At 51.5% G+C, this 23,256-nt stretch overlaps 6 protein-coding genes across 6 annotated transcripts; 3 read left to right on the top strand and 3 right to left on the bottom strand.

Annotated features, from left to right (window-relative positions):
* Positions 1-628: 628 nt before the first annotated feature.
* On the bottom strand, positions 629-2,448 carry erg27. The gene is made up of 2 exons (XM_025659461.1): positions 2,317-2,448; positions 629-2,099 (listed from the first exon to the last, which is right to left on the bottom strand). Exon 2 carries the CDS (start codon positions 2,056-2,058, stop codon positions 976-978), a length of 1,083 nt encoding a protein of 360 aa, XP_025518996.1. The 5' UTR covers positions 2,059-2,099; positions 2,317-2,448; the 3' UTR covers positions 629-975.
* A 1,821-nt stretch (positions 2,449-4,269) lies between these two features.
* On the bottom strand, positions 4,270-6,749 carry BO85DRAFT_186621 (endopolyphosphatase). The gene is made up of 3 exons (XM_025654393.1): positions 6,613-6,749; positions 6,266-6,451; positions 4,270-6,193 (listed from the first exon to the last, which is right to left on the bottom strand). Exons 2-3 carry the CDS (start codon positions 6,441-6,443, stop codon positions 4,404-4,406), a joined length of 1,968 nt encoding a protein of 655 aa, XP_025518995.1. The 5' UTR covers positions 6,444-6,451; positions 6,613-6,749; the 3' UTR covers positions 4,270-4,403.
* Positions 6,750-7,478: 729 nt separating this feature from the next.
* Positions 7,479-8,810, top strand: BO85DRAFT_446235 (DUF3237 domain-containing protein). The gene is made up of 8 exons (XM_025659460.1): positions 7,479-7,827; positions 7,890-7,917; positions 7,987-8,021; positions 8,091-8,230; positions 8,286-8,304; positions 8,366-8,468; positions 8,522-8,541; positions 8,612-8,810. Exons 1-8 carry the CDS (start codon positions 7,786-7,788, stop codon positions 8,732-8,734), a joined length of 510 nt encoding a protein of 169 aa, XP_025518994.1. The 5' UTR covers positions 7,479-7,785; the 3' UTR covers positions 8,735-8,810.
* A 1,058-nt stretch (positions 8,811-9,868) lies between these two features.
* BO85DRAFT_446234 (emp24/gp25L/p24 family protein) lies at positions 9,869-11,079 on the bottom strand. The gene is made up of 4 exons (XM_025659459.1): positions 10,834-11,079; positions 10,488-10,695; positions 10,218-10,405; positions 9,869-10,157 (listed from the first exon to the last, which is right to left on the bottom strand). Exons 1-4 carry the CDS (start codon positions 11,029-11,031, stop codon positions 10,140-10,142), a joined length of 612 nt encoding a protein of 203 aa, XP_025518993.1. The 5' UTR covers positions 11,032-11,079; the 3' UTR covers positions 9,869-10,139.
* Positions 11,080-12,916: 1,837 nt separating this feature from the next.
* Positions 12,917-14,320, top strand: bgt1 (1,3-beta-glucanosyltransferase Bgt1). Its single transcript, XM_025659458.1, has 4 exons — positions 12,917-13,308; positions 13,376-13,633; positions 13,695-13,855; positions 13,928-14,320. Exons 1-4 carry the CDS (start codon positions 13,049-13,051, stop codon positions 14,155-14,157), a joined length of 909 nt encoding a protein of 302 aa, XP_025518992.1. The 5' UTR covers positions 12,917-13,048; the 3' UTR covers positions 14,158-14,320.
* Positions 14,321-16,140: 1,820 nt separating this feature from the next.
* Positions 16,141-23,199, top strand: BO85DRAFT_390778 (putative myosin class II heavy chain (MHC); the record flags this gene model as incomplete). The annotated part of the gene is made up of 2 exons (XM_025656785.1): positions 16,141-16,228; positions 16,302-23,199. The coding sequence occupies 2 exons, from the start codon at positions 16,141-16,143 to the stop codon at positions 22,841-22,843; spliced, it is 6,630 nt and encodes a 2,209-aa protein (XP_025518991.1). The 3' UTR covers positions 22,844-23,199.
* Positions 23,200-23,256: the final 57 nt, after the last annotated feature.

The following is a 23,256-nucleotide window of genomic DNA, read 5'->3' as shown; positions in this document are numbered from 1 at the left end:
AACGAAGAGCAGAACAACACAACTTAATGTTGGTGGTGGTGGGGGAAGGAGGAAATCGACGTGGAGGACGAAGAGGGGAATCTGATTTGCGCGCAAGATCAAGATCAGCTGGAGATGGGATTGTAAAGATAATACTGCCGGATGCTGCAGGAGACGATCCCCGTCGAATGACGTAAAAGACAGAACCCAAAGGGTCGCAATGGCTAAAAAGGTTTGTTTCTTTGCTGGCGATGGATGGCCTCGCAGGTGGTGCGCCAAGAAGGGTCGTCGTCGTAATCCACCCTCGTGTCGATGTCGATGAGGAAAAAAAGTATGTATAGAAACAAATTGCCCGTTTGCGTACTGACTTTTCGCCTCTCGGTCACTCAAAGTTGCCCCCCTGCAGGCATCAGTCAATTCTATTTGCTCATTCACTCAACATGAAATATACATTCAGGAGTCAATGGGAAAACTGCTGCCTCGCCGGTAATCTATCCTGTCCTGCCCGGTATGGTATTTTACACCGGACCCTGGGTGGGGGGTTGCCTCAGGCGACAATGCGTTGGCCTCCACTGCAACATCAACAAGAGATCCATCGAATCCATCCGGCCGCATGGCCATTGGCTTGAGACTGACAATTGTTGCTACTAGTAACTAGTATCAAGTGTAGGTCCATTATTGTCCAGACAAGCACACACAAGTGGGTGGGGTGCATGACATCAACAACATCCTTTGTATCGCACAGATCTATCTATCTACACCATCACAACTGGCTGGTGGTCTGCCCTTCCCACCTGAGCTTTTCATCACACTTAATCGCTCATACTGACCACAGCTCCTCGTGAGCTAATGCCCAATTCCAATCTATCGCCGCAACTCCGTACAGAGATGATACAGACACGTACAAGTCAAGTAAAAGTTACAGGCCAAACGCTCCATGCGCGACTCCCCCGTAGGTCCAAGAAGAAGCATATACAGGTTGTAAGCAAAAAGGCATCATATGGGATTCATCATGGTGGGGTCGGGCACAGCGGGTGACATGCCCTCGCTAGTCGTCGGTTTGGTCGCGCGCGCCGGAGAGGAGCTGCTTTTCGGCACTCGCGCTGCCGGCTTCTTCGACGTTGTCTGAGAGGACGGCGTTCGAGTGCCCTCACTACGCTCCTCCCGAGGTGTTTTCAAAGCCGTGGTGCTATTTCCCGCACTGCTTGCGTTCCTTCCCCGCTTCACCATCTTGCCCAAAATCCCCACAATCTCAGCCGCATCCTCGAAGCTCTCGTCGTCCATGCCCTCCTGCGCATTGTACACATCGGCAATGGCTTGCTTGGCCAACCGTCGACAGGCATGGGCGTCATGTAGGCAGTCGTAGAGGTAGGCAGCAAATTCGAGTTTGATGGACAGGCGGAGTGGGTGCGAGCCTGGGAGGAATTGATCCGCCAAGAGTGCAGCATGATTGAAGCATGCGGTAGCTGTGGGGGTGTAGTCGAGTGCAGGGAGGAGAAACGAGGAGGTCGACTTGGGCGGTTGAACCGGCGCGAAGCCCGGGGGTGCCTGCGTAACCTTGCCTCGTGGCGCACTATCCGAGGCGGAACTGGGCTTCCCGGAAACCGTTATCGTATCGGGCTTCAGCTGGAATGAATATCGCGAATTGGAATCTTTGGATGGTGACTCGGCTTCAGTAACGCCATTGAATAGAGGTGTACTACTGGGCAGGCTGACGATACCCGGCGTGTGGACAGCAGGCTGATTCTGAAACAGGACGAATATATGATAGAAGGAGGCGCGCAACTTGTAGGCTAGAATCTTGAGTTCCATACATCCCTCAACCAGGGGCAGGACAAACTCCTCTAATATCAAAAGACCCTCGCGGGAAAGCCAGATGATATGGTAATAAAGATGAAGCGATTTGGTCTCCCGAGTCGGGTCCAGACGTCGCAATCGTCGTGCACGGAGGAGTTTCTTTGATAGCATAACAGACAACCCGAGAATCTTGTACAGCGTCGCGGACAGGAACGGGTTCTCGAGGCCCGTCATGGCCGCAAAGTTGCCCAAGGCCTTCTGGTCCACTTCGGAGGAAGCCATCCACAAAGCAAGGGAGCCGGTTTCTATCACAGGGCAATCCACTGCCAAGTTAGTCATATCCATGATGATCTAGTATATAACAGAACAAGTTTCGAACAAGTGTAACCGAACAACAACTTTAGAGGGGAAGACCGATCCCACAGCATCGGGCCGTTTAAGAATTCTCAGTCAATGGCGGCAGCTTGCCCACCGCGCTCATATGAAAGATAGATGCATCGGAGTGAAACATGCAAAGCGCCAAGGGGTCGGGAGCCTTACCTCGGACGCGCGCGCAAACGGTTCTTAGAATTGGATCAGCCGTCGCATGCACCAAAGCTTCCCATGCTCGTGCTGGCGCCTAAAGCTCGATATGTTTGGGTATTAAGTTGCCAGTTCCGCAATTGAAATCCTCAATTGCAAGCGCAGTCCTTCGTTGAATGCGCCCGTCTCAAAATCAGACTCGTCGTATCTGTGGCTTGCCCACGCCTCTCGGTGCCGCTTCCGAATAGGACTGAATAACCGATCAGTTGTACATGCAGAGACTCCTAGTGACGAAAGTACAAAGCCGCCAATTTCCACCGGAAAACAAAAGCAAGTATGTTACATATGTCAGCAATTAGTGGTCTTTAATTGGAGAATCAGCGAGGATCAGGTCGCGGGTGTACTCCGTAGTGCAATCAGACTTAAATAGCAAATCGTTAACCCGAAAAGGAAACCATCCAGATCAATTCTTTTAGATGAGAACTCTCCTCAGCCTGCAAGGCTATGCTAGCAGAAGAATGTGATAGTCAAGCGGGCGTGGGAGCACAAAAGGGTATAGGTGGGATTTAGGAACGCAAGGCACGGGGAAGGGGGCATTCGAAACAACAAAGGGCAAGGAACTGATCGTTGTGAAATAGAAGGGAGTCTTGATGCATCGTGTGCAACTAGGCGAGGTAAGGCGTTAGTCTGTGCTTCTTGCCAGCGATGGGCGGGCACCGCCCACGAGTTTGGGGCCGGAAGTGATGGCAGCTATCTCGAGGCTTGAAGTCGCTATCCCATGAAACGAGCCTGCTTGGGTGAGGCAACAGAAGATATAACCACAAAAAGTCAATGTTCTGAAAGTCAATTCTCGTCCCAATTGAAGTTGGGCACTCGGTCGCAGCTGCGCGAGAATGTGGGATTAGAGCGATAATGAATGGATGTGCGGAGCAATAATGATGCAAGGGCAGGTTATCTGCCCCGTTGATATTTCCCTGGCCACAGCCAAGTGGATGAAGCCACGGCAGTGCGGAGGTATAATGCCGTGCGAATCAATGCGGCAAAGCTCCACTATACATATAGGGCGAATGGACCCCCGCTTCTGTAGAAAGAGAGAGTACTCCGTGAAATACGATCAATTAGAACGCCGTCAATTGGTTTTATTAGTTCCTGCTGTGCTCGTCAATTTTCATTCTGCCCTCGCCTCCGTTCCAAGCGGAGATGAGACATCGGGCACCAATTGCAGCCACGGTGAGGGACGTCATTTCTGGGTGGCCACCATCACCGAAATTGAAAAAGGAATTACGAAGGGCAATGTGGCATGTTGGATGATGGTCCCGTCCCTAAGACTTAGTAGGCATTAGGCGGAAGGACAGCGCATCAGCTAGTTCGATACGTGTCAGAACCCAACTGCTGATTTCCCCTGCCGTGCAGCTTTTGATCCAGCCGGGAGGATGAGATAGGAATAGCACAGTGGATCAGCTGTCGCCAGCCTCTTCTTTTTTGGCAGCCAAAAGTCACACATGGCCTGCGAGCAGTGTTGCAGATGGAAGGACCAGCGCGGGTCCAAACCCATCTTTCTATGCATGAGCGAGCCGCCACTGAGCCGGGTCGCTCAACTAAACTGCAAGCGTGGAAATTCGGCGCCCGCGCGCTTCTTAGCGTTAGGCTTTGCATGAGGATGCCGGCAGCACTGGATGATGACAGTTGGCGGCCATCTGCCAGCGTGGCATCAGAAGCATCTGTGCGTCTTCCATGGGGCTGTGTGGAAGGTTGGCTCCTCGATCGGTTTCAATTACAACCGGAGATGAAAGGAGATGATATCAGTGGCTCTGTCATACCACAAGCACAGGACTGATTGATCATTTAGATGGGGGTGGATGGATGAATGATGACCGACAGCCTGCATCTGCAACAGTTTGCCGCGGCAGTTCCCCACCGCCTCTTCCGAAGGACAAATGAGTGGAAGCAATACGAGCAGCGATCTATTTCCAAAAGTGATCTTTATGACTGAAGCACTATATACATTGCAGCAACACAGATAAGCTAAGAGCAAGGGAAACGTCGCAGCCATAACGTCGTATACCTCCTGTCCAACTCGCCCGTGAACAGGCAAGCAGGTACCATTATTCTATATCATCAAGTTCGTCACGGTCCAAAGTTCCGACAAAAGCTCTCTCCAAGAATGCTCTCCATGTTCGATTCTTAGGCTTCTTATGCTTCTTTTTCTTCTTCTTCTCGACTTCTAATTCGTCTCCGATATCGTCGACGGTACCAGAAGCATTCGCGTCGAGTTCTCCGGCGGTCGCATCCTCAACCCAGATATCGTTTTTACCCGCCTTGTTCTTAGCAATTCGCTTCGCCAGCTTGAAGAAGCTCCGCACGGTGAGATCCTCCATCTTGTAGATCTTGTCATTTCGGGTATCGTATTCGACCTCGAACGTAAAGACATCTGCCAGATTCAGCTCACGAGCGCCATTGTCTTGGTCAGAGTCAGAGAATTCGTCTGCCGACGTTTGGTGGCGTTGCGCCATCTGACGGTTGATCTCGGTCAGATTGGCAAAATATTGAGTGTATCCAAGCCAGGTCAATGCCTGGTTAGAGTATGCCGGCCCCGGAGGCGCAGTCGGTGATGGGGGCTTGGGAACCTTGTCCTTGGACTTTTTCTTCTTCTTGTCGGCCGAAAGTCCATCCTCATCGTGGACCACGTTCGCCATACCCAGGTTGTTGTAGGTAGGGGCGTCGGCCGAAATCTTGGTCTCTAAGCCACTAATGTTATACTCGACTACCCGCAGCGTAGGAAAGAAGTTCGGCACCACACTCGGTGACACTAACGACACACTGTACCTCTCGGCCCAGGGGCCGCCAATCTTTTTGAGAAACTTCTTCTGCTTCTTGGGATTTGAGCTCTTTGAGCGCGTCGCAGCTTCCTGTTCCTCTTCGAACCATCCATCTGCCAGAAAGCTGCCTTTCGGCATACCATCAGGTGGAGACGGTAGACTAGACCAGTCTTTCCTGAGACTGGATAGATAGTCATAACGAGACTGGATGGAGATCTCTCCTGAGTCATCGTAAAGATCGGACGAGACAATGGACTCACTGCTGGCAGTAATGTCCACTTTGCGACTGTCCTGCAGCATGAAATGATCGATATTCATGTGCCCGTATGCACTGCCAACGACGACGTCACGGAATCTGTTCACGTATAGTGTATACTTTTGCCAGCATGTTTCATCCCAGCTGCGCTTGCTGCCAGATCTTGCCGGAGGAACATGACCTATCAAAATGGCTTTCATGTCACGTGTCCGCAGCATCTCCAGTTGGATCCGAAGCCACTCCATGTGCTCATAGCCGGGCTCCGATTTCGCATCGCACCCATCGACGGCAGAATTGGAGTCGAAGAAGTATAGAGTGTTCAAGCTGATAACTGCGAGCTCATCGGGGATCACCTCGGAGACAAACCAGCCGCCTTCGACAAAACTATGACGTTGATGCTCGGGGATAAACTTGTGCCAGACTTCGCGGTACTTCTTCGTCCACCGGTTCGGACCGGTCTTCATGATATTATGCGGCATTACATCGTTATTCCCGAAAGTCGGAACAATGGGGATGGTGTCCTTTCCGCTAAAGACCTCGGTGAATTTGTCCACCATGAACTGATTCAAGCGGACGATCTCATCTGCCGTGCGGGGATTCCTCTCATCATTGTCATGCCGTGCAGAGTCACCGGTCCAGATGACAAAGTCAATCTTGTCTTTAAGGTTGTTCTCGATCCAGCGAAATGTCTCGTTAACGAGGGTAATTGGCGAGTCGCATTCAGTCTCTTCGGCGCCATAGTACCCGGCGGAGCCCTCACCTCTGTGGCAGCTCTTTTCGTCGGATGTTCCGGGCTCGTAAAGGGGGTCTGGATGAAGATCTGGAAATGGTTAGCCTGTCCCTTCTGCCCTCTTTCCTCTGACATCGAGTAGGTTAAGAAAGGAAGAGGTACCTGTTATGTGCAGAAAGCGGCCTGAAAGTGTCCGGAAGGACTCTGCATCGGCATTTGGTTGCTCGAACTGGAACACATCTTGGAGACCGTCACCTAGAGGTTGCTGCTCCACAACCGGGAAGGCAGAAACATAGATTCCTAGCAGCGAGAGCGCTGAAAGGAGACGAGTCGGAACCATTGGGAAGACTGTGAGTAGGAGGCGAAACCCCGACGATGCGGGAGACCAGTTAACCTTGATCAATAGAGTCAGACATGAAGCACACAGTGAGCACGCGACACACTATGTGAAAAAGCCAAAACGAAGCTAAAAACAAGACCAAAAAATAGCGATACCGGGGGTAATTTACATGAGATGGAGGATTTGTTGAACTGGATCGTCGACGACGTCACAGCTACCGCCCCGATGCGGAAAAGCGCGAGGTAGCGTGTGGACCCACTTTGTTTTGTTTGGAACCCGACCAGCAGAGCAGAGGAACACGGGTGAATTGGCTGGCATTTAAATATTGACCCTGCGAGAGACACACCATTGCTTTGGACATCTGACTCCGGAGTATCAGTCGGACTCAATTCAACAGGTCAGCTGTTGAGCATACCAGAAACACAAATCAGCGCTGTATGGAGTAGCAAAGATGCGCCGCAGTGTCAGTCAAGGTCCTCCCCCTAATGTAAGGTACTCGCAGCCTGTACCGTCGTCTAAACGGCCCACGTGCCTGAAACCGACAATCAGATTGTCGGAGGGTCTTAGTCATCGACTGCATTTTGGGGTTCTTTTTCCTCTTTTCACCCCCAAGGTTGACGCGCTGGCCGCACTGTCATCCGAGCCAGGTTTAACTATAGTCGTGATAGGCTGTGTGGTCCTGATCTACTGGATAGTGGAGGACACTATGCTGCCTCTGTACCCCATCTTCGGGTGGTCTCTGGTTCATGATTAGGTGATTGAAAGTGTTACGATTTGGTAACTAGAAAGTCAGCTTTTACATACTAATAGAGTCATCTGGTAGACAAACAGGGGTCTGTAAGGAGATGTTGCAGTTGGCTAGAGCACCTGATGGTGTGCCATCCGGCCCACAAGAGCAGACTTGGACAAGTATCAGTGGTACGAATGTGAATGAGGAAAGCTTCGTAGTTCAGAAATAATAATAGTTGAGAGATATTAGCCAGATCAGGCAACCCTGTCAAAGCATGTGACTTTGAGCTAAGTAGCTTTTCTAAGCTTTCTAGTTGATAGTCGTAGTGGTACCTAATGCTCACTTTTCCGTCCTCTATAGTTCTAGACAGTAAATAAACTGCCCGAAGTACCTTAACCCGCGGCGATCAGAATCACTCCGGGTATCACCGTATGGGGGATCGCCATAGGCTGGCCGTTGCTTGTGGAACATGTGTCCCTGACCCCTCACCGAGGAGCGGGGCTTAACGTCCGGAATTTATCAGCTGCTCGACTTCTTCCAACACGCACCAAGAGCATAATACAGATTGACACAGCTTTGGAACATCGTCGCATCAGTCAACTCGAACTAAACATGTCCGAATTCCCTACCCTCCAGCCCGCCTTCACCTTCAAGGTACAGTCTCCGATACAGGACCTCGCGTGCTTAAGCACAACTAACATTGTCCCCCAACATAGGTCACAATCGATGCTCCGCTAGGCGTCGGTAAGTCCTAAAGATACATACCAAGCAGACAAGGGCCATAGCTCCAGGAAACTGGCTAATTCCTTCAAGGCAGCGCATCTCGGCAGAACAGCCTGCAGGTCGTCGTAAGCAGCCACCCAATCTTCCCTTCCTTCTCACAAGACCATCCCACTAACCATCCAGCATGACTGAAGCCCATGACCGGCGGCACTGTCCAGAGCGCGCCTGGATTCTCTCCTGCTCTTGACGCCGAGTTCGTCGGTGTTGGCAACGACTACATCCATGCGGATGCCGACGGCAAGCACCTGCGCCTGGATGCGCATGGCGTAATCAAGTACGTTATTCCTTTGTTGCAGATATACGCTTCATTTCTAACTAGTGAGTTACAGGCCTAAGGATGGCGATGATGTACGTAACGGGCTCTTTAACTCCCTCGAGAGTAGCAACTAACGCCAGTCATTTACTATAGCTCATCTACCTGAACTACACTGGTGTCTGCACCCTGCTTCCCGAAGTGCAGGCCGTCTTCGCCGGAGCTGCTCCTGATGGCTCGACTCCGTTCAACAGTGCTTGTAAGTATCTTACTCACACAAAACGACAGCAGAGGCTAATGCTAGTATTCCAGTCACGCACATTACCTTCGAGGTGAGATATACCGCATTCCAGCCCGGATAACACGAACACTCCAAACTAACAAACCACAACAACACCACAGACCGGCAGCGAACGCTACAAGGAGCTCGAGAACCGCGTTTTCATCGCCCAGGGACGCTTCAACATCGAAAAGGGCAAGCCTACTGTGGTCGAGTACCGTGTCAGCCAGGTTGTCCAAGGCTGAACCAGCAATCAGAAGATAACTAAGACCTGCTAAATAAATGCAAGCCAGTCAAATTTTCATAACATTGACATAAAAAGCTCTCCATACATCCCCCTTATCCCTTGTGTAACCACAACCCAGATTATCACATTCACATTCACATATCACATATCACCCACCCCCCAACAACGGCCTCCTCTCATCCTCCCCACCATCGCAACCATCACCAGCCCTCCTCCCCCCTCCCGCCCCTTCCTCATCCTCCCCTTCTCCAAGTATACCACCACCCCCATCCCTCCCCCTCCTACCACCACCCCACCGCGAAAACACCACCACACCCCGCCAATTCCCACCCCTAATCCCATTCCCAAATACAACCGGTAACCCCTTCCACCCACCCCTCCTCCTCACCCCCCTAACAACCCAAACCCCCAAAGCAATCAACCCTAGCACAGCCAACGTACCCAGCACCCCCACCACGCCCGTAAGAAACGTAGTCGTGCTCACATAGCACCCGAAGGGTATTGCGCGGAGCTCCCACCGCTCTTTGGACCCGAGCGGGCAGATCTGCGATGAGTGTAGCGGGGAGAGAATGGGTAGGAGGGATGGGTTGGGGACGCAGGTTGAGGACTGCATTTTCTTTTTGTAAGTGGTTCAGTTTGGGGGAAAAGAGAATGATGAGGGACTTACCACCGCGCACCAGCTACAAGGTACATCGCCTTTCAGGCAGGTGTTGCATGATTGTCGCCGCCAGCAGAGGTAGAAGAGGGGGTCGGTTGCTTGGGAGGCGAAGCTGGAGGTGTTTGTTATTTGGTCCATTTGGTTTTTGGGGATGATGGAGTGTAGGATGGATGGGTGGATGGATTGATTGATTTCTTAAAATTTCTTATCGCATGATGGAATGTGATGTGATGGTATGATGGACCCTGTCGTTAGGATTGTTTTGTTTGGGTGATGGGCTCGTGCGGGGTTTTCTTCTGTTCCTGGGGTGGTGGTACATTGGTAGTACTACTACTATTATCTAGTAAGAGGCCCGTTCGGAGGATCCCTGCTTTGTTGCTGCTACTACTACTACTACTACTACTACTACTACTACTACTACTACTACTACTACTACTACTACTACTACTACTACTACTACTAGTAATTCATACTGTTGTTTCGCTTGTGATAAGGCTATTGGGTTTATGTTGTAGGAATGGCGCTAAAGGAATCTAATGCTGCGCTGGTTCACTTTTGGTTGTATACATGCTTCGTACATTTGGATAGTATATCCCAAGGTAATAAGAATCATCCAGATGATTTTATTTGGTCAATTGGGATTGGAAGGAAAGAGGGAAAAGGTTCCATAATTTCAGTTATAAGAAGAATGTCAAGGGTATGATATAATGCCCTTTACAATTATCACGCTCGTAAGATAATCACTCTAGACAACACGCTTGACCTGTTCATCACTCTATTGTTAGCCTTATTCACCTGGCTACACAAGAAGGGCTTCACTAACCTCGAAGAATCTCTTGAGCCACCACACCTGGAAAATACCCTCTCCGATCAGCACAGCCAGCTGGAAGATACTCCACCACTTCACACGGGCGTTGGTGCTCTCGGCCGTGTTCCGGTGAACCCGCTCTCTCACAACAATGTACGACTGCTCATCCTTAACTTGTGCCAGGGCCTCCGAGAGCTTGCGGACTGTAACGAGGAATCAATAGCGGTTAGCTCATACGGTCGCCGAAGACTTGTATAGGCGATTTCGGGGTGTTTGCAATCCTACCTTCCGCCTCCAAGGGATCCTGCGCCAATTCCGATTCGGGAACGTAGACAATGCCGTGAACGTTGAAAGAGACTTCCTTGGAGTTCGAGGCCCATCCTTCGTTGCTGAAGCAGTAGACGTATTTGCCGTCCGAGTGCGCGTTGAACGAGTAGTCCTCCGACGAGATGGCGTGCTTGTAGTATTGACGGTTACCAAGGGGGTCCTCGACCTGTTGATGTCAATCACATGTTAGTGACTATATCCCTCAAAGTAGTTTCGTGTCCTTGCAAGCTCGATTGTATATCAAAACATCCCAAACGGTATCCGCGCGGAGATTGACAACCCGCATGCTGCTCAGGGAACCTACCCAGAAATCGATCTCCAGGTTGCCACTGCCTCCGAATTCCCGGTCTCCGACTTGGAAAGAGACAGTCATCTTGTCATCCTTGTGCAAGGACTCGTGGAAGCATTCGCGGGAGTGAGCCCGGAGCTGGATGTTGTGTGCGGTCACGGTGGTGAACCACGCCAGCGCCGTGATCAGGAGGGTCGTTGCGGAGAATCGCATGATGGGTAGGGTAATTCGCTGTTGATGACTCCAAATCCGGTAATAGGTTGGTGGAGTTCTCCTCGAAAAAGATCCAGGTGAGGTGGTGGTGGTGGTCGGGCTTGCTAGGTGTGCTTCGACTCCCGACGGGCAAGGTGGTCTCTGTGCTGCGCTGGGAATTCTGGACGCTCGGACCACCACCAGATCACCCGGCACTAACTGGACTAGTCCTGGCTGGGTTCGGAGTCTAGAAGGGCGCGATGCTTCTTTCTACTACTTCGACTCTCTCTTATCAACCATATCTAGAGTTCAATCATTCCTTTTTGTCTTGATCTGATAAATTTGAATTTAAGAGTTCAGAGGTGGCGTAAGGGATACACCACAGACATTCTGGGGGCTAAATGGCCTCTACAGACATACATACATAGCTTCACTGCGTCTGTGAACACTAAGAAATAGAAGCATCATAAAAAGGCCTCAGGGATCATGAACAATTCATGGCCAGGTGTAGGAGGCACACTCACGTTCTCCCTCATTGGTTGTCTCCTGGTTTTGATGATTGATTGCCCTTGAAGATCGCAAAGGGACAGGTCTTTAAATATTTGACGAAGCACAGTGAGCCAATATTAACTGCACCGGACCTTTCGAGTTTGCTTGCTCGTATATAGTACCCGAAACCGACGACTTAAGAATAATGAGCTCACATTTCCCAGCTTGTGTCTAGAGTAATAGCAAGATACTGCCTCAACCCGGATGAAGGGAGGACAATCAAGTAAGCGGTCTAGATCAAGACAATTCGCGGGATTCAACCTTGGTAATAGACGCGCCACTGCGATGAGTAAGGAAGCTTCTCTTTGGTAACAATGATGGATCAGGAAGTGGGAGAACGAATATTGCGGGATTTTTCTTAGCAGCAACAATAATGGTCTTTCACCCACCTGTTCTTGAGTGAACCGTGGCTCATATTTCCAGGGTTCATGGCCGGTGTACGCGTTATAGGGCCCTCTTAATGACATCATCTGTGGTCTGAACTCCTGGTGATTGATTGATGGTGGCCAAGAGATGATCTCTCATTAAATTTATTGATGGAAGTGGGGAGGGATTCGAGAAGACGAGATCGTCGGACATGGGAAGTTCGCCTCACATTATTATAATTGGGGGATGAAACCGGAACGGAGGCCAATCTCGCAGAATTTGAGTGGGGAGCTTTATTCTCTTTGCTTCTTCCTAACGATACTAGTGTTTCGATTCTGGCTGTGGTATAGCCAGAATTAGATCGGCGAGATAGTGCATACTAAAATGCCCAGAATAACTGTGCGATCAGTAATATTTCTGCAGTGAAGGGAACAAAGAAGAATAAGCAAGAGTGATTTGGGACGGTAATGGGCTGGAGAGGCCCAAGGGTCCAGACCCTGCCGCCTGCAGTGGAGATCTTAGCCGGAGACCCCGGAATGGCAGGGGTGGATAAAGGACCCCATTAACATCCAGTGTAGTATCTCAATTATTCCACTGGGCGCCTTCTGGCTAACGTCCCTGGCTTGGCCACTGTAGATGGACCCTTCAAGAGTCTGGTCACTCCAACAATGGTCTCTTCCGGCGATTGAATCCCTGGCTGTGAAGCGCCAGTTCCCTTCCCTCAATTGACTTTCGGAGTTGTTCCCACTGGGAGGCAAGTCTAGCTATTCATTCATTGTCTCGTACCCCATTTGGAGGTACCCTGTACTGTACAAGTAAGTATGACTCTACAGTCTTTCCGAGTTCTGACGTTTTGCCGTGCAACTCCTTCTTACTTAAGTCCTGCCAATCCTTCCTCTCTTGTTCTTTCTATTTCGGTTGCTTGCATATAGTCAGGAACGAGCCATCCTTTTACAGAGCTTCCCCTGTTCTTCACTCTCCTTCGAAAGAAGCCAAACCTCAGGTTCTGACTTCCCACACTCTCTTCATATACCTTGTCCTTCCCTGAGCAGCTGCTCTTGCTACTTCACCAATCGGTATACATCGCTCGAAACCTGTCACTGAAATAACCGCGCCTTCCAGCATGCGTGTCTCTACTAGCTTGCTTCCTGCCCTTTTGGCAGCAATCCCGGCTGTGTCCGCTAGTGGCACCCTGGGTCTCGCCATAGGTAATAAGAACACTGATTCCAGCTGCAAATCTACGAGTGATTACGAAGCCGACTTTGATGCTCTCAAAAGCGTGACGACTATAGTCCGCACATACTCAGCCAGTGACTGCAATCTTGCTCAAAATATCGTACCCGCTGCAAAGGCCAAGGGATTCAAAGTCGTTCTGGGAGTCTGGTACGGCAATGTCATCAATTGAATCGTTTACATGGACTCCGTGAAGCTAACTTCTGGTGTGTTCTAGGGCGGATTACGACCAGTCTTTTGACCAGGATTTCAACGCCCTGAAGCAGGTCGTCCCTGGGAATGAAGATGTTGTGTCTGCTATTACTGTAGGCTCTGAGGTTCTCTACCGCGGAACTCTCACTGCGCAGGCACTCCTGAGCAAAATCCAACAGGTGCAGAACCAGTTCCCCTCGGTTACCGTTGGCACCGTTGATAGCTGGAACAAATTTGCGGATGGCACTGCCGATCCCATCATCCAAGGAGGGGTCACTTACCTGTAAGCCTCCCTTTTCCGATCATAGTCGTATTCTGAATCTCAGTTAACCATGATGATTTAGTTTGGCCAATGGATTCGCCTACTGGCAGGATGTAGACGTCAACAGTGCTCCCAGTACCTACTCCTATGACATGACGCAGGCCGAGAACCATATCAAGCAGGTTGCCGGAGCTAATGCGGGCAATATCCGCTTTGGAAATGGGGAAACTGGCTGGCCCACCGGTGAGTTATATTGACAACATCACCCAACCTCTTAGTAGAGATGCAGAAGAACTGATGAATTGCTTATTCTAGACGGTGGATCCGATTATGGTGCTGCTAAAGCTGGTACTCAGAATGCTGCGCAGTATTACAAATCAGCGGTATGCCCCATGCTGCAGAAGGGAACCGACGTCTTCTATTTCGAGGCCTTCGACGAGGTGTGGAAGCCCAACAGCACGGGTGACAATGGCCAGTCCATGGACGAGAAACACTGGGGACTTTTCGATGCTGACCGCAAGCTCAAGTTCGACGTGACCTGTTGAAACCCGAAATAGAATAAGTCTGATGCTGCACCTCCAAAAGTCTGGCGCACAGTGACTTGATCTGTTATATATGTATCTACTATTTCTCGGGCAGCCTTTGCTGTGCTATATGTATATGTATCGAATCCATGTTGAACATCGAGGCAAGTCTTTCAAATCTTGGGAGGATTTCTCTAGTAGTATTTGATTCGGCTTGTAGAAATTCCGCCACAGAGATACGGAGAGGCAGATGGATTCGCAACTAGACATTATGCAGTAGTCAGATACCGGGAAGGAAGATGCGACGGCTATCAAGACGTAATGGACAGACATTTGATGAGAGGTTTAGATAGAAAAATCAGAAGTGGTGGCTGTCGCGCATGGGGCTATAAGTGTCATGGCAGTCTGACACCGATGACATGGCTGGGCACAATTGGAAGATCCCCAATTGGGAAAGTTGTTAGCTAAGTCACGGGCAACCGAGGGAACCGTGGTTCGGTTGAAGTAGCGTTGTTTTACCCCTGAATGCAGACACGAACCACAGGAACCCACGCGTCAACCAAGTAATTGTTATCTATTGGGGGAAGGGAAGCAACTGGTTCAGGGGGGGAAACAAGAATGGAGAATGCACAAATCTGGGGGGGTGACATCCAGTCGGGTATCCATCTAATATCTTTATTGTCAAAGGCTGGCGGGTGGATGCCATATTCCACAGGCAGGCTGGGGAGAGAGAGAGAGCAGCGAGGGAAGATCCATCAACCTGCAGGCTGCCAGACAGAGAGGGTCTTTCCAGACGGATACTGTTTTGCTCCCAAACTCAAGGACCCCCCGCGCCTTGCAGAGCATAGAGTTGATACCCACTGACTCGCATGAGTTTTGGGTAAGGTTGGTACCTACAGACAGCCGGGCACCACGTACGTAGATGGCGGTCAGAGATGAAGATCGGGTTGAGCTGGCCAGCTTGAGGCACTATGCCAGGCTAAGGACCACCACTATCCCCAATTCATGCTTAACCGGGTTCACTAGTTGTCCAACTAAGGCCAAAACTTGAAGGTCGTGAGGCCAGAATCCGCTCCCAATGCGGATATCTGGTTACCATACCATTACTTCTTCCCCAACGGTCGCCCTCGCAGCTCTCCACTGTCTGATTAGGTAGTTTAGCGTTAAGTTTTTTTGTTATTTTCACGCGCCTGTGCAGCTTTGAAAGTCAAAAAAAAAAAAAAAACGGACTTGCTTGCTGGCGGATCGTGACATGGCCCCAGACTGATTCGATCCAACTCCAAGGAAAAGGGAAAAAATAAAATAGTTGCCAAAAAGCAAAGAAAAAAAATTCATACAGGAAAAAATTAAGGTCCGCCTCTCAATTACTTACTCTTTGATTACTACCACGACCACCACCACTACCACTTTCATCCACCATCACTAGTCGCAACGCTTGATCCTTGTCTTCTTCCAACTTCAATCCAGTTGTCCTTTGTGGATGCGCCATGCCCAAGTTCCTCGCATACCTTAGGTATCTGTGATCTGTTGTTCATCCATTCGCTTTCTCTCTCAATCTCAATCTCTCTCTCCCTCTCTCTCTCTTTCTGTCCTCGATCCGTCGCCCGCAAGCCGCGGATGTCTGTTTGGGGATCTTCTTTCGGAACTACCCACCGCCCCTGAAGATTATTCCTCCCCCTCCACCCTCCCTCCCCCCAAATTCCACGGTGTTATAGGTACCACTCACTGGTCGCATTTTCTCCCCCCAATCGCGCTCTCGTCCAAGCGTGTGATTTGTCTCGTCCCTCCCCCTCCTTTCGTGTGTCGATCACAGCTCATCGGCGAGGTGGATTCGGTCTCAGCGCTTTGATTTCCATGCTTCAACATTCTGGACGATAAGGGGAGCAGCAAGCAAGTGCTTGCTGCAGGAGTCGAAACGGAAGGTGTGTCTGCCTGTCGAAGTGTTACCTTGGCTGCATCAATCCCACATTTTCCAATTCATCTTCCCTCCCCATCCACCTCCCTATGGCGGTGTCTCCTGCCAGTCATCTTCCTCGTTCCCGTCACACCTCCAATCTAGTAGTCCAGAGGCTAATCGTATCTCGATGCTGTTGTACGTTTAGATCTAGGTCCCTCCGCATCTTCCGCCAACTCGGCGCTTTCGCCGTCGCCGCAGCACTCTACAGATCCGTCCGTCCTCCGTGACGATTCCCTGCTGACGGTGCCATTGACTTCCATTTCCGCAACGCCAGGAGCGTCGAGTCTCTCGGCCGCTGGATCACCTGGCCGGTCGAGCTCCCCCCGGGGCCGCAGCGTCACCCCGAATCCCCCGAATACTATTCCTACTTTCTCCACATACCGGGCCGCCTGGGATTCGTCAACCTCGCCGGAGAACCGAAGAGCGGAAAGTAGTATATACTATACCACCGCCTGGGGCTCACCGTATGCTGCACCGAGTCCTCGGAGGCTGTCGTGGTCACTGAGTCAAGCCGGACCTGTCGATCGTGATTCCGGAAATAGCTCTCCGGTATCGATGCGCAGTGGCATCCGTAACGGTTCCGAATCGAACAATCCCGAGCTCTTAAGACCGTCTGCCCGGGACAGCTCAGCGAGACAACTGTACAGCGGTAATTCCAGCCGGTCTCCAGCCCGAGACATTTTTGGTAGGAAAGGTGGGAAGTCGATAAAGGACTTTACGCAAGATTGGATTAATCAATACCTCACCGGTCAGCCCAGAACCGAACGAAGCAATTGGTTGAGCGACGATTCGGGTAGTGAGGCACCTTCGTTTATTACGGCACAAAACTATTTCGCAGAGGACGCATCGGACGATTGGCTTGGCCTGGAACAAGATCCTCGCGACGAGGACCTCCTGAAGACTCCCACCCTCGCTGACTTCGTAAATCGAAGAGCAGCTCGCCGGGAAGGCAGTCTTCCACGCCAACGGACGAGAGATTATCTTCACAAGCGAGCAGATACCCTTCGACAGGAGGACTTTTGGGGTTTCGCATACGATAAAGACCCTCAGCCGATCACAATGGATTCAACAGAAGCACAGTCCCTTGTGGAACAGGGGCCCAACAAGGCACTTCCTACGATAGAAAAGCCGCTTCCTCCCACCCCGACAGACCCATCCCTTACGGACCGACTTGATACTCCTACCGAGCCGAAAGCCGTGAAAAGCCCAGCGCTCGACAGGAACAGCCAAACGCCGACACAACGAGTGAGGAAGAAGATAGTTTGGCGTGGGAAAGCATGCTTCATCTCGCTGCCATGTGACGACAAAAGAGGCACGGAGGAGTCTGGATACCGTTTGTTGACGGTGGAAGATGTCAAACAACGGTTGAGAGACTGGGAAGAACAGGGATACGACACCCGTGGATTCAGCGTCGGATCGGAGGATGTGTTTGATACTGAGTTGGGCGGCCTCAGTCGTCCGCTTTTCCCAGACCCGGCAGAGGTCCAGGAGGAAAGACAGGACGGGAGGTATGGGGTCAGCATTCCTGACAAAGCAGAGTGGGATGCATATGTTGCGTATCTTCAGGAAGAGAAATTGCGTGCCCTGGGTGTGTTTTTGGATGAACCCAAACCTTCAATATCCCCGGCCTCCGCTACTATGAGCCAGATGGCCCCCTTCCCCGGTCTTGTATCGTCGCCACCGATCCCGACAGGGTCAGCAGCTAGCAATCCTCTATCTTTGTCTCATCATTTCTCTCCGCAGCTGGGCCAGCCAGCAAACCCCGCCGGTCTGGGGACTCTGGCTTCCCCGGCTTCGCAGTTCAGCATTCAGACGCCATTCCTCGGGGTCGACCAGAACAACCTACTTCCTGGATACCCTATGCAATTTCAACCTACTCCTCCTGCTCAGGGCTCGCTCACTCCTCAGAGTTTCTTTAATGCGCGACAAGCAGGTCCCGCCGCATCCATTCCTGGAACGCTTCCTCACTTGGGCTCGATTTTGTCTCCCGTGTCACCATTGAACGAGCAGGGTGCCTTCCACCCTGGCTTGAACGAACAGCCAGGCCTACCGAAGGAGGCTTACGGTGGTCATGAGCTGCAGGATCACGTCGCGGAAGGTCAGCTGCTACGTCCCATTCGCACCCCTACGGAGGGACCTGATCACTTCCACGCCTCTACTGTTGAGATCGCGCAGCCTACCCCTCGTGGCCACGACCGTGGTCATAATCTGAGCGAAACGCTACAGAAGGGCCTGGACAGGATCCCGCCTAGCTATCATCTGGAGGAGACTATTGACCGGCAGCTTGATGAAGGTGATCGTGAGCCGGCTCTTCACAATTTCGATGGTTCTGAGCTCCTGCAATCTCGTTGGGCTTTCCCAGGGGCGGACGCTCTTGCATCCCAACAATACCCTCAGCACATGCACCAGTTCTACGGCGGCGATTACGCAGCAGGTAACGTCCATGATGGCTCGGATATCGATACAAACCCGAGTCTTTCTGGAACGCCTCAGCGACATGGTCCGCTTGCGAATAACATACCGTGGCATGAGCCGAAGCCCAGTGCTGGCTCATATACAGGCGGACACCGTTCCAAGCTTTCGTCCTCTACTTTCAACGTCGATGCGAAGGAGTTCAACCCAACTGCCTCAATCCCATCACAGCAATTTCCCTTCCAAGAAAACGCCTTCCAACCCTCGGCTGTTGGAAACCCCATGTTCACATTTGGCTCTGTGCCCAGCTTCAATCCCTCCGCTAGCGCTTTCAACCTTACCGCACCCCCCTTCACGCCCAGTGCTGCTGTCAACGATACGTCCACACAAGACACTGGCTCCAGCGAGTTTAAGTTTTCGACCGCTTCTCTCAATGTCGCGGCTCCTGCTTTCAACCCTACTGGTAGTGGCTTCCCTACGAAGTCTGAGGAAACTGCAAATGGCAGGACCAAGATATTTGACGACGTTGATGTCTCGGAGGCATCAAAGGCCTCCAACAAGAAGTCCAAGGCCATTCCCATCGTGCGGCCGGATGAGACTGCGGAGGACAAGAGCAGTAAAGAGGAGGCCGAAAACGACAACGGACGCCCAGTCCGCACTGACCGCCATAAGCGTGCACGTCGCGGCGATGAAGCATCAGATGGAGAGGCCCAGTTCAGCATGTCGCACGCATTGGCAGAGTCTGGTAACGTTCAACAATCGCAAGTGTCTAGCGCACACGGTGTGCCCGCTGAAGGCAAAGAAAACGTACAGCCAGAAGGTGGAGACAGCAATGAAGCAATTCAGAAGCCTGTCTCGATTCAGGATGACAAGTTCGCCGAAAGGAAAGATACCCCCATTAGTGAAGCGTCGACCTGGACACCGTTTGATAAGAAGAACGAGAGTACGGAAGCAGTCCAGGAGTCAGGACCGGCTACCGACATACAGCCTAAGTCAGAGTCGGCATCCGCCGAAGGAGGAAATGCTGGCAACAAAGAGCAGGAAGGGTCTACCGAAGATAACCAGAAGCACGCTTTCCTGTCACCCACTGCGAAGCCCTTCCAGTTCAAAGCCTCTGTTCCCGAATATGTGCCGGCTACTGCTGGGGAACCGACGCCTGCCCCCAAGCCGGTGGATGATGGGAAGAGCGATGCCACCTCCAAAGCTCCGGTTTCACCTAAGCGTGAGCCTATGCTATCTGAGGCCCATGCCGATGAGGCCGAGGACTCGCCTGACGATGAGGAGCTTAATGCTATCATGGAGCAGTTGAATGATGATTCGGATGTTGGAATTGAACGTCTGAGCACGCCTCAACCTCGTGATCGCATTCCCGAGTCTGCCCTGCATCCGTCTAAAGAAAAGCGACACGCTCCTGCCGACATCAGGAGCGAAGCTCCTAGCCCGAGCCCTGGACGTGGCCTGATGGCCAACACCTTGAATGTACCTAAGCTCGACTTCGATGCTCAATCTCAATTCTCTGTCTCCCCCTCCAAGGGAGTCGGTTCTGGCATTCCTTCTCCTGTGCGGCATCTGGTCAACCAGAATGATCACATCAGTGACTGGGACGATGTGATCTCTTCTGGTGAGGATGAGAAGCTGGCAAACCGGAGCAGATTCTTTGACCGTCGGATCAACGACCTCGTCGGCTCTGCCATCGATGAACGACTAACGCCGCTTGAGCGTGCGCTTGGTGTTATTCAAGAGTCCGTCATGTCAATCGCACCCGGCCCTCGCACCAAGTTGGAGTGGAGCGCATCTGTTGAGGGTGACAATAGCGACGCTGATGATGAGGATGATGTATATGAGAACGCGTCATACAGTACCAGGTCGTACCTCCGCCAGAAGGAGAAACTTGATAAGCTGAAGACTGTCTTCTTGGAGGCACTCGCATCTCGCGATAGTGAGCAGGGGAAGGACCAAACAGTTTCCGAGCTCGTACAGCTTCGTGAAAGCGTTTCTGCTCTTCAGGCTTTGACTGTACAGAAGCTGTCGCAAGATCCTGTGGACGAGATGAGAACAATGATCCAAGACCTGATCTCAAACCAACTGAGCCAGCAGAACTCGCGACCCTCTGAAGCAGAGGAGATCGGTGCTGAAAGCCTTATGCTCCAGATCGATGGTCTCAAGAACATGCTTAGGCTCTCTGATGAGCGGGCCGATCAGGAGTACAAGCTTCGGCGAGAGGCTATGGACTCTGTTGCGGAACTCCAGCGGCTTCTGAAGGTCGCTGAGGAGGATGCTGCACGCCATAGTGAAGCTGCCGAGGACGCCGAGTCCCGCTTGCTCCACTTCAAGGCTGAAAAGATTCCTTATTTCGAGAACATCCAGCATAAGGCCGACTCTCTTGAGAAAGAGCAAGAGACACTTCAGTTCACTCTTGCTGAGCTCTCCTCCAAGAACATCGCACTTCAGGGCACCCTGGATGAGTACCGCGTTTCGAGCGACAACTGGAAACGGGATAGCGAGGAGTCTAGGGCTGAACTTGAGCAGGTCAAGGCGGATAACAAGGAACTACGGGGTACAATCAGCCAGTTGAAGACGCGCTTGGAGGATGGCTTGAGTATCCGACACAATCTCGGCGAGAAGCTTGATCGTCTTCAAGATGAGATGGTAACCGTGACTCGTGACGTTACCCGGGACCAGGCTTCTTGGCGCAGACGCGAGGAGGAACTGAACGCCAAATACAATGAGCTTCGTGCAGCCTATGGTCGGGAGGTGAAGCTCCGTGAGAAGCTCGAGGAGGATATTAATGAGCTTGAAGCACAGGAGCGCGAGGCAGCCAAGTTGAAGTTCATCTTTGGCCAGTCTCAGCAGGAGAATGCCAGGCTTGAAGAGCTCGTCGCAAATCTGCGGCTCGAAAACCATGATCTAGAGCTTAAGGCGGCTCGCTTTGAGCGGGAGTTCCATGAGGCTCGTGAGAGCAGTCGCGTTGAGATTCAACGTACCAGGAACTCGCTAGAGTCGGATCTGGATGCTGCTAACAGCCAGGTTAACATTGTCCGTGCTGAGTTGGAAACACAAATCCTTCGCCTCCAGAGTCAAATGGACAACGTCAGAATGGAAAGTGACACTGCCCGGGAGCGCTACGAGATGCTGTTGGAAGAAGCCAATGAAACAAGGGCCAACAATCTGGCTGCTGCTGTCCAAGCTAAGGAACTGGCGGTGGAAGAACAACGGCAGACGCACGAACGGGTGCTCAATGACCTTCGAGAACGCCACGCGCGTGCGCTGCACAATGCTTCTGAAGATCGACAGCGCACGGAATCCCATCTGCTCGACCGCCTGGCTTTGTCCGATGACAAGGTGAAACACTTGGAGGATCGGGTTCATCATCTCGAGGAGAGGCTCGAAATTGCACAGTCCGCTGCCCGTGCTGCTGCCGAGGCCGCTCAATCTGCCAAGGCAGCGCCTGCTATGGCACCTGCGCACTCGAACTCGCCTTCATTGGCATTCCGTGAGGGATCCACCATGCCTGAGAAGATCTCGCCTCAAGCCTTGAGGGAGTCAATCTTGGTACTTCAGGATCAGTTGCAGCAGCGTGAAACTCGCATCGAAGAGCTGGAACAAGAAGTGGCTGCCGTTGACAAGGACGCTCCAAACAAGATCAAAGACAAGGACACAGAAATCAATTGGCTGCGTGAACTCCTGGGTGTTCGCATTGATGACCTCCAGGACATCATCACCACTGTGTCGCAACCTTCCTTCGACCGCAATGCTGTCCGCGATGCCGCTATCCGTCTGAAGGCCAATTTGCAGATGCAGCAACAGGAGAGAGAAAGAATCCATTCCGGACACAGTTTTCCTAGCCTCTCCTCCTTGGCAGAGTTGACTGCGTCACCGCGGAATCTTCCACTCGCAGCTGCAGCGGCATGGGGCAACTGGCGTAAGGGAAGAGATACTTCCAATTCACATGTTTCCGAACAGACGCCGTCGAAGTCCGGAAATGCAAGCTCCTTCTTGTCAGGCCTCTTGACTCCTCCGGCCTCCAGTGTTCGACAGGCTTCACCCCAGGCCGTTGGTACTTCCGCGACGATGGGTTCCAGGCGTCCATCGGCGAGTCGGCCTCTAAGGAATTACGACACGACGCCCAAGGCCGCTCCAGCTCGTGGAAGCAGGATGCGAGAGCCGCCGAGTACGCCTCCGTTGCTCCGTAGGTCAAGTTACGATCACGATGCGGAGCCTGCTGATTATGCCCACGACTCCTTCGGAGAGGACGCGGAAAGCACAGCGGACGGTTTGGTCTCGGAATCCCCTCGGGACACGGCAGACGGGCCATTTGGACCGCAAATACAAGCATAAACTGTCTATACACCATTTTCTCATTCATGCCCATAGACATTTGAAATTTCGGTTGTCTCAATACGGAGACGACTGATACTGTTATATTATGATGCATTTCCCCCTCTTCTACTTACATCGACCTCTCATTTGATAGTGCATACCTCGTGCCAGTTGACATGTTCATTTGCTGATTGTTTGGTTTGAGCAAGTTTATTGATTTTTTTCCCCTCCCCATACTTTTTTTACTCAACGGCAGTGGATTTATGATATTCTTTCCTTCGTTAATATACCATACCACCATTCTTCCTGCGTCCTACTGGATACCACACCTGTTGAAATGTACTCTTGCCGCAAATCTGTACACAAGTTTCTGCTTTTTTTTTTTTTTTTTTTTTTTTTTTTTTTTTTTTTTTTTTTTTTTTTTTTTTTTT

This window comes from Aspergillus piperis (genome assembly GCF_003184755.1).
Source record: "Aspergillus piperis CBS 112811 unplaced genomic scaffold BO85scaffold_3, whole genome shotgun sequence".
Classification (NCBI taxonomy): domain Eukaryota; kingdom Fungi; phylum Ascomycota; class Eurotiomycetes; order Eurotiales; family Aspergillaceae; genus Aspergillus; species Aspergillus piperis.
The sequence above is the reverse complement of the archived record's forward strand: the minus strand, read 5'-3'. Positions and strand labels throughout refer to the sequence as shown.

Excerpts from the sequence above, each read along its gene's own strand:
- erg27 (XM_025659461.1), bottom strand. The coding sequence starts at position 2,058 with ATGGCTTCCTCCGAAGTGGACCAGAAGGCCTTGGGCAACTTTGCGGCC.
- BO85DRAFT_186621 (XM_025654393.1), bottom strand. The coding sequence starts at position 6,443 with ATGGTTCCGACTCGTCTCCTTTCAGCGCTCTCGCTGCTAGGAATCTAT. Across the intron at positions 6,194-6,265 it reads CCGCTTTCTGCACATAACAG|ATCTTCATCCAGACCCCCTT; the intron begins GTACCTCTTCCT and ends AACCATTTCCAG.
- BO85DRAFT_446235 (XM_025659460.1), top strand. The coding sequence starts at position 7,786 with ATGTCCGAATTCCCTACCCTCCAGCCCGCCTTCACCTTCAAG. Across the intron at positions 7,918-7,986 it reads CGATGCTCCGCTAGGCGTCG|GCAGCGCATCTCGGCAGAAC; the intron begins GTAAGTCCTAAA and ends AATTCCTTCAAG. Across the intron at positions 8,542-8,611 it reads TCACGCACATTACCTTCGAG|ACCGGCAGCGAACGCTACAA; the intron begins GTGAGATATACC and ends ACAACACCACAG.
- BO85DRAFT_446234 (XM_025659459.1), bottom strand. The coding sequence starts at position 11,031 with ATGCGATTCTCCGCAACGACCCTCCTGATCACGGCGCTGGCGTGGTTC. Across the intron at positions 10,696-10,833 it reads ACCTGGAGATCGATTTCTGG|GTCGAGGACCCCCTTGGTAA; the intron begins GTAGGTTCCCTG and ends TGACATCAACAG. Across the intron at positions 10,406-10,487 it reads GGATCCCTTGGAGGCGGAAG|TCCGCAAGCTCTCGGAGGCC; the intron begins GTAGGATTGCAA and ends TCCTCGTTACAG.
- bgt1 (XM_025659458.1), top strand. The coding sequence starts at position 13,049 with ATGCGTGTCTCTACTAGCTTGCTTCCTGCCCTTTTGGCAGCAATCCCG. Across the intron at positions 13,309-13,375 it reads AAAGTCGTTCTGGGAGTCTG|GGCGGATTACGACCAGTCTT; the intron begins GTACGGCAATGT and ends GGTGTGTTCTAG. Across the intron at positions 13,634-13,694 it reads CAAGGAGGGGTCACTTACCT|TTTGGCCAATGGATTCGCCT; the intron begins GTAAGCCTCCCT and ends ATGATGATTTAG.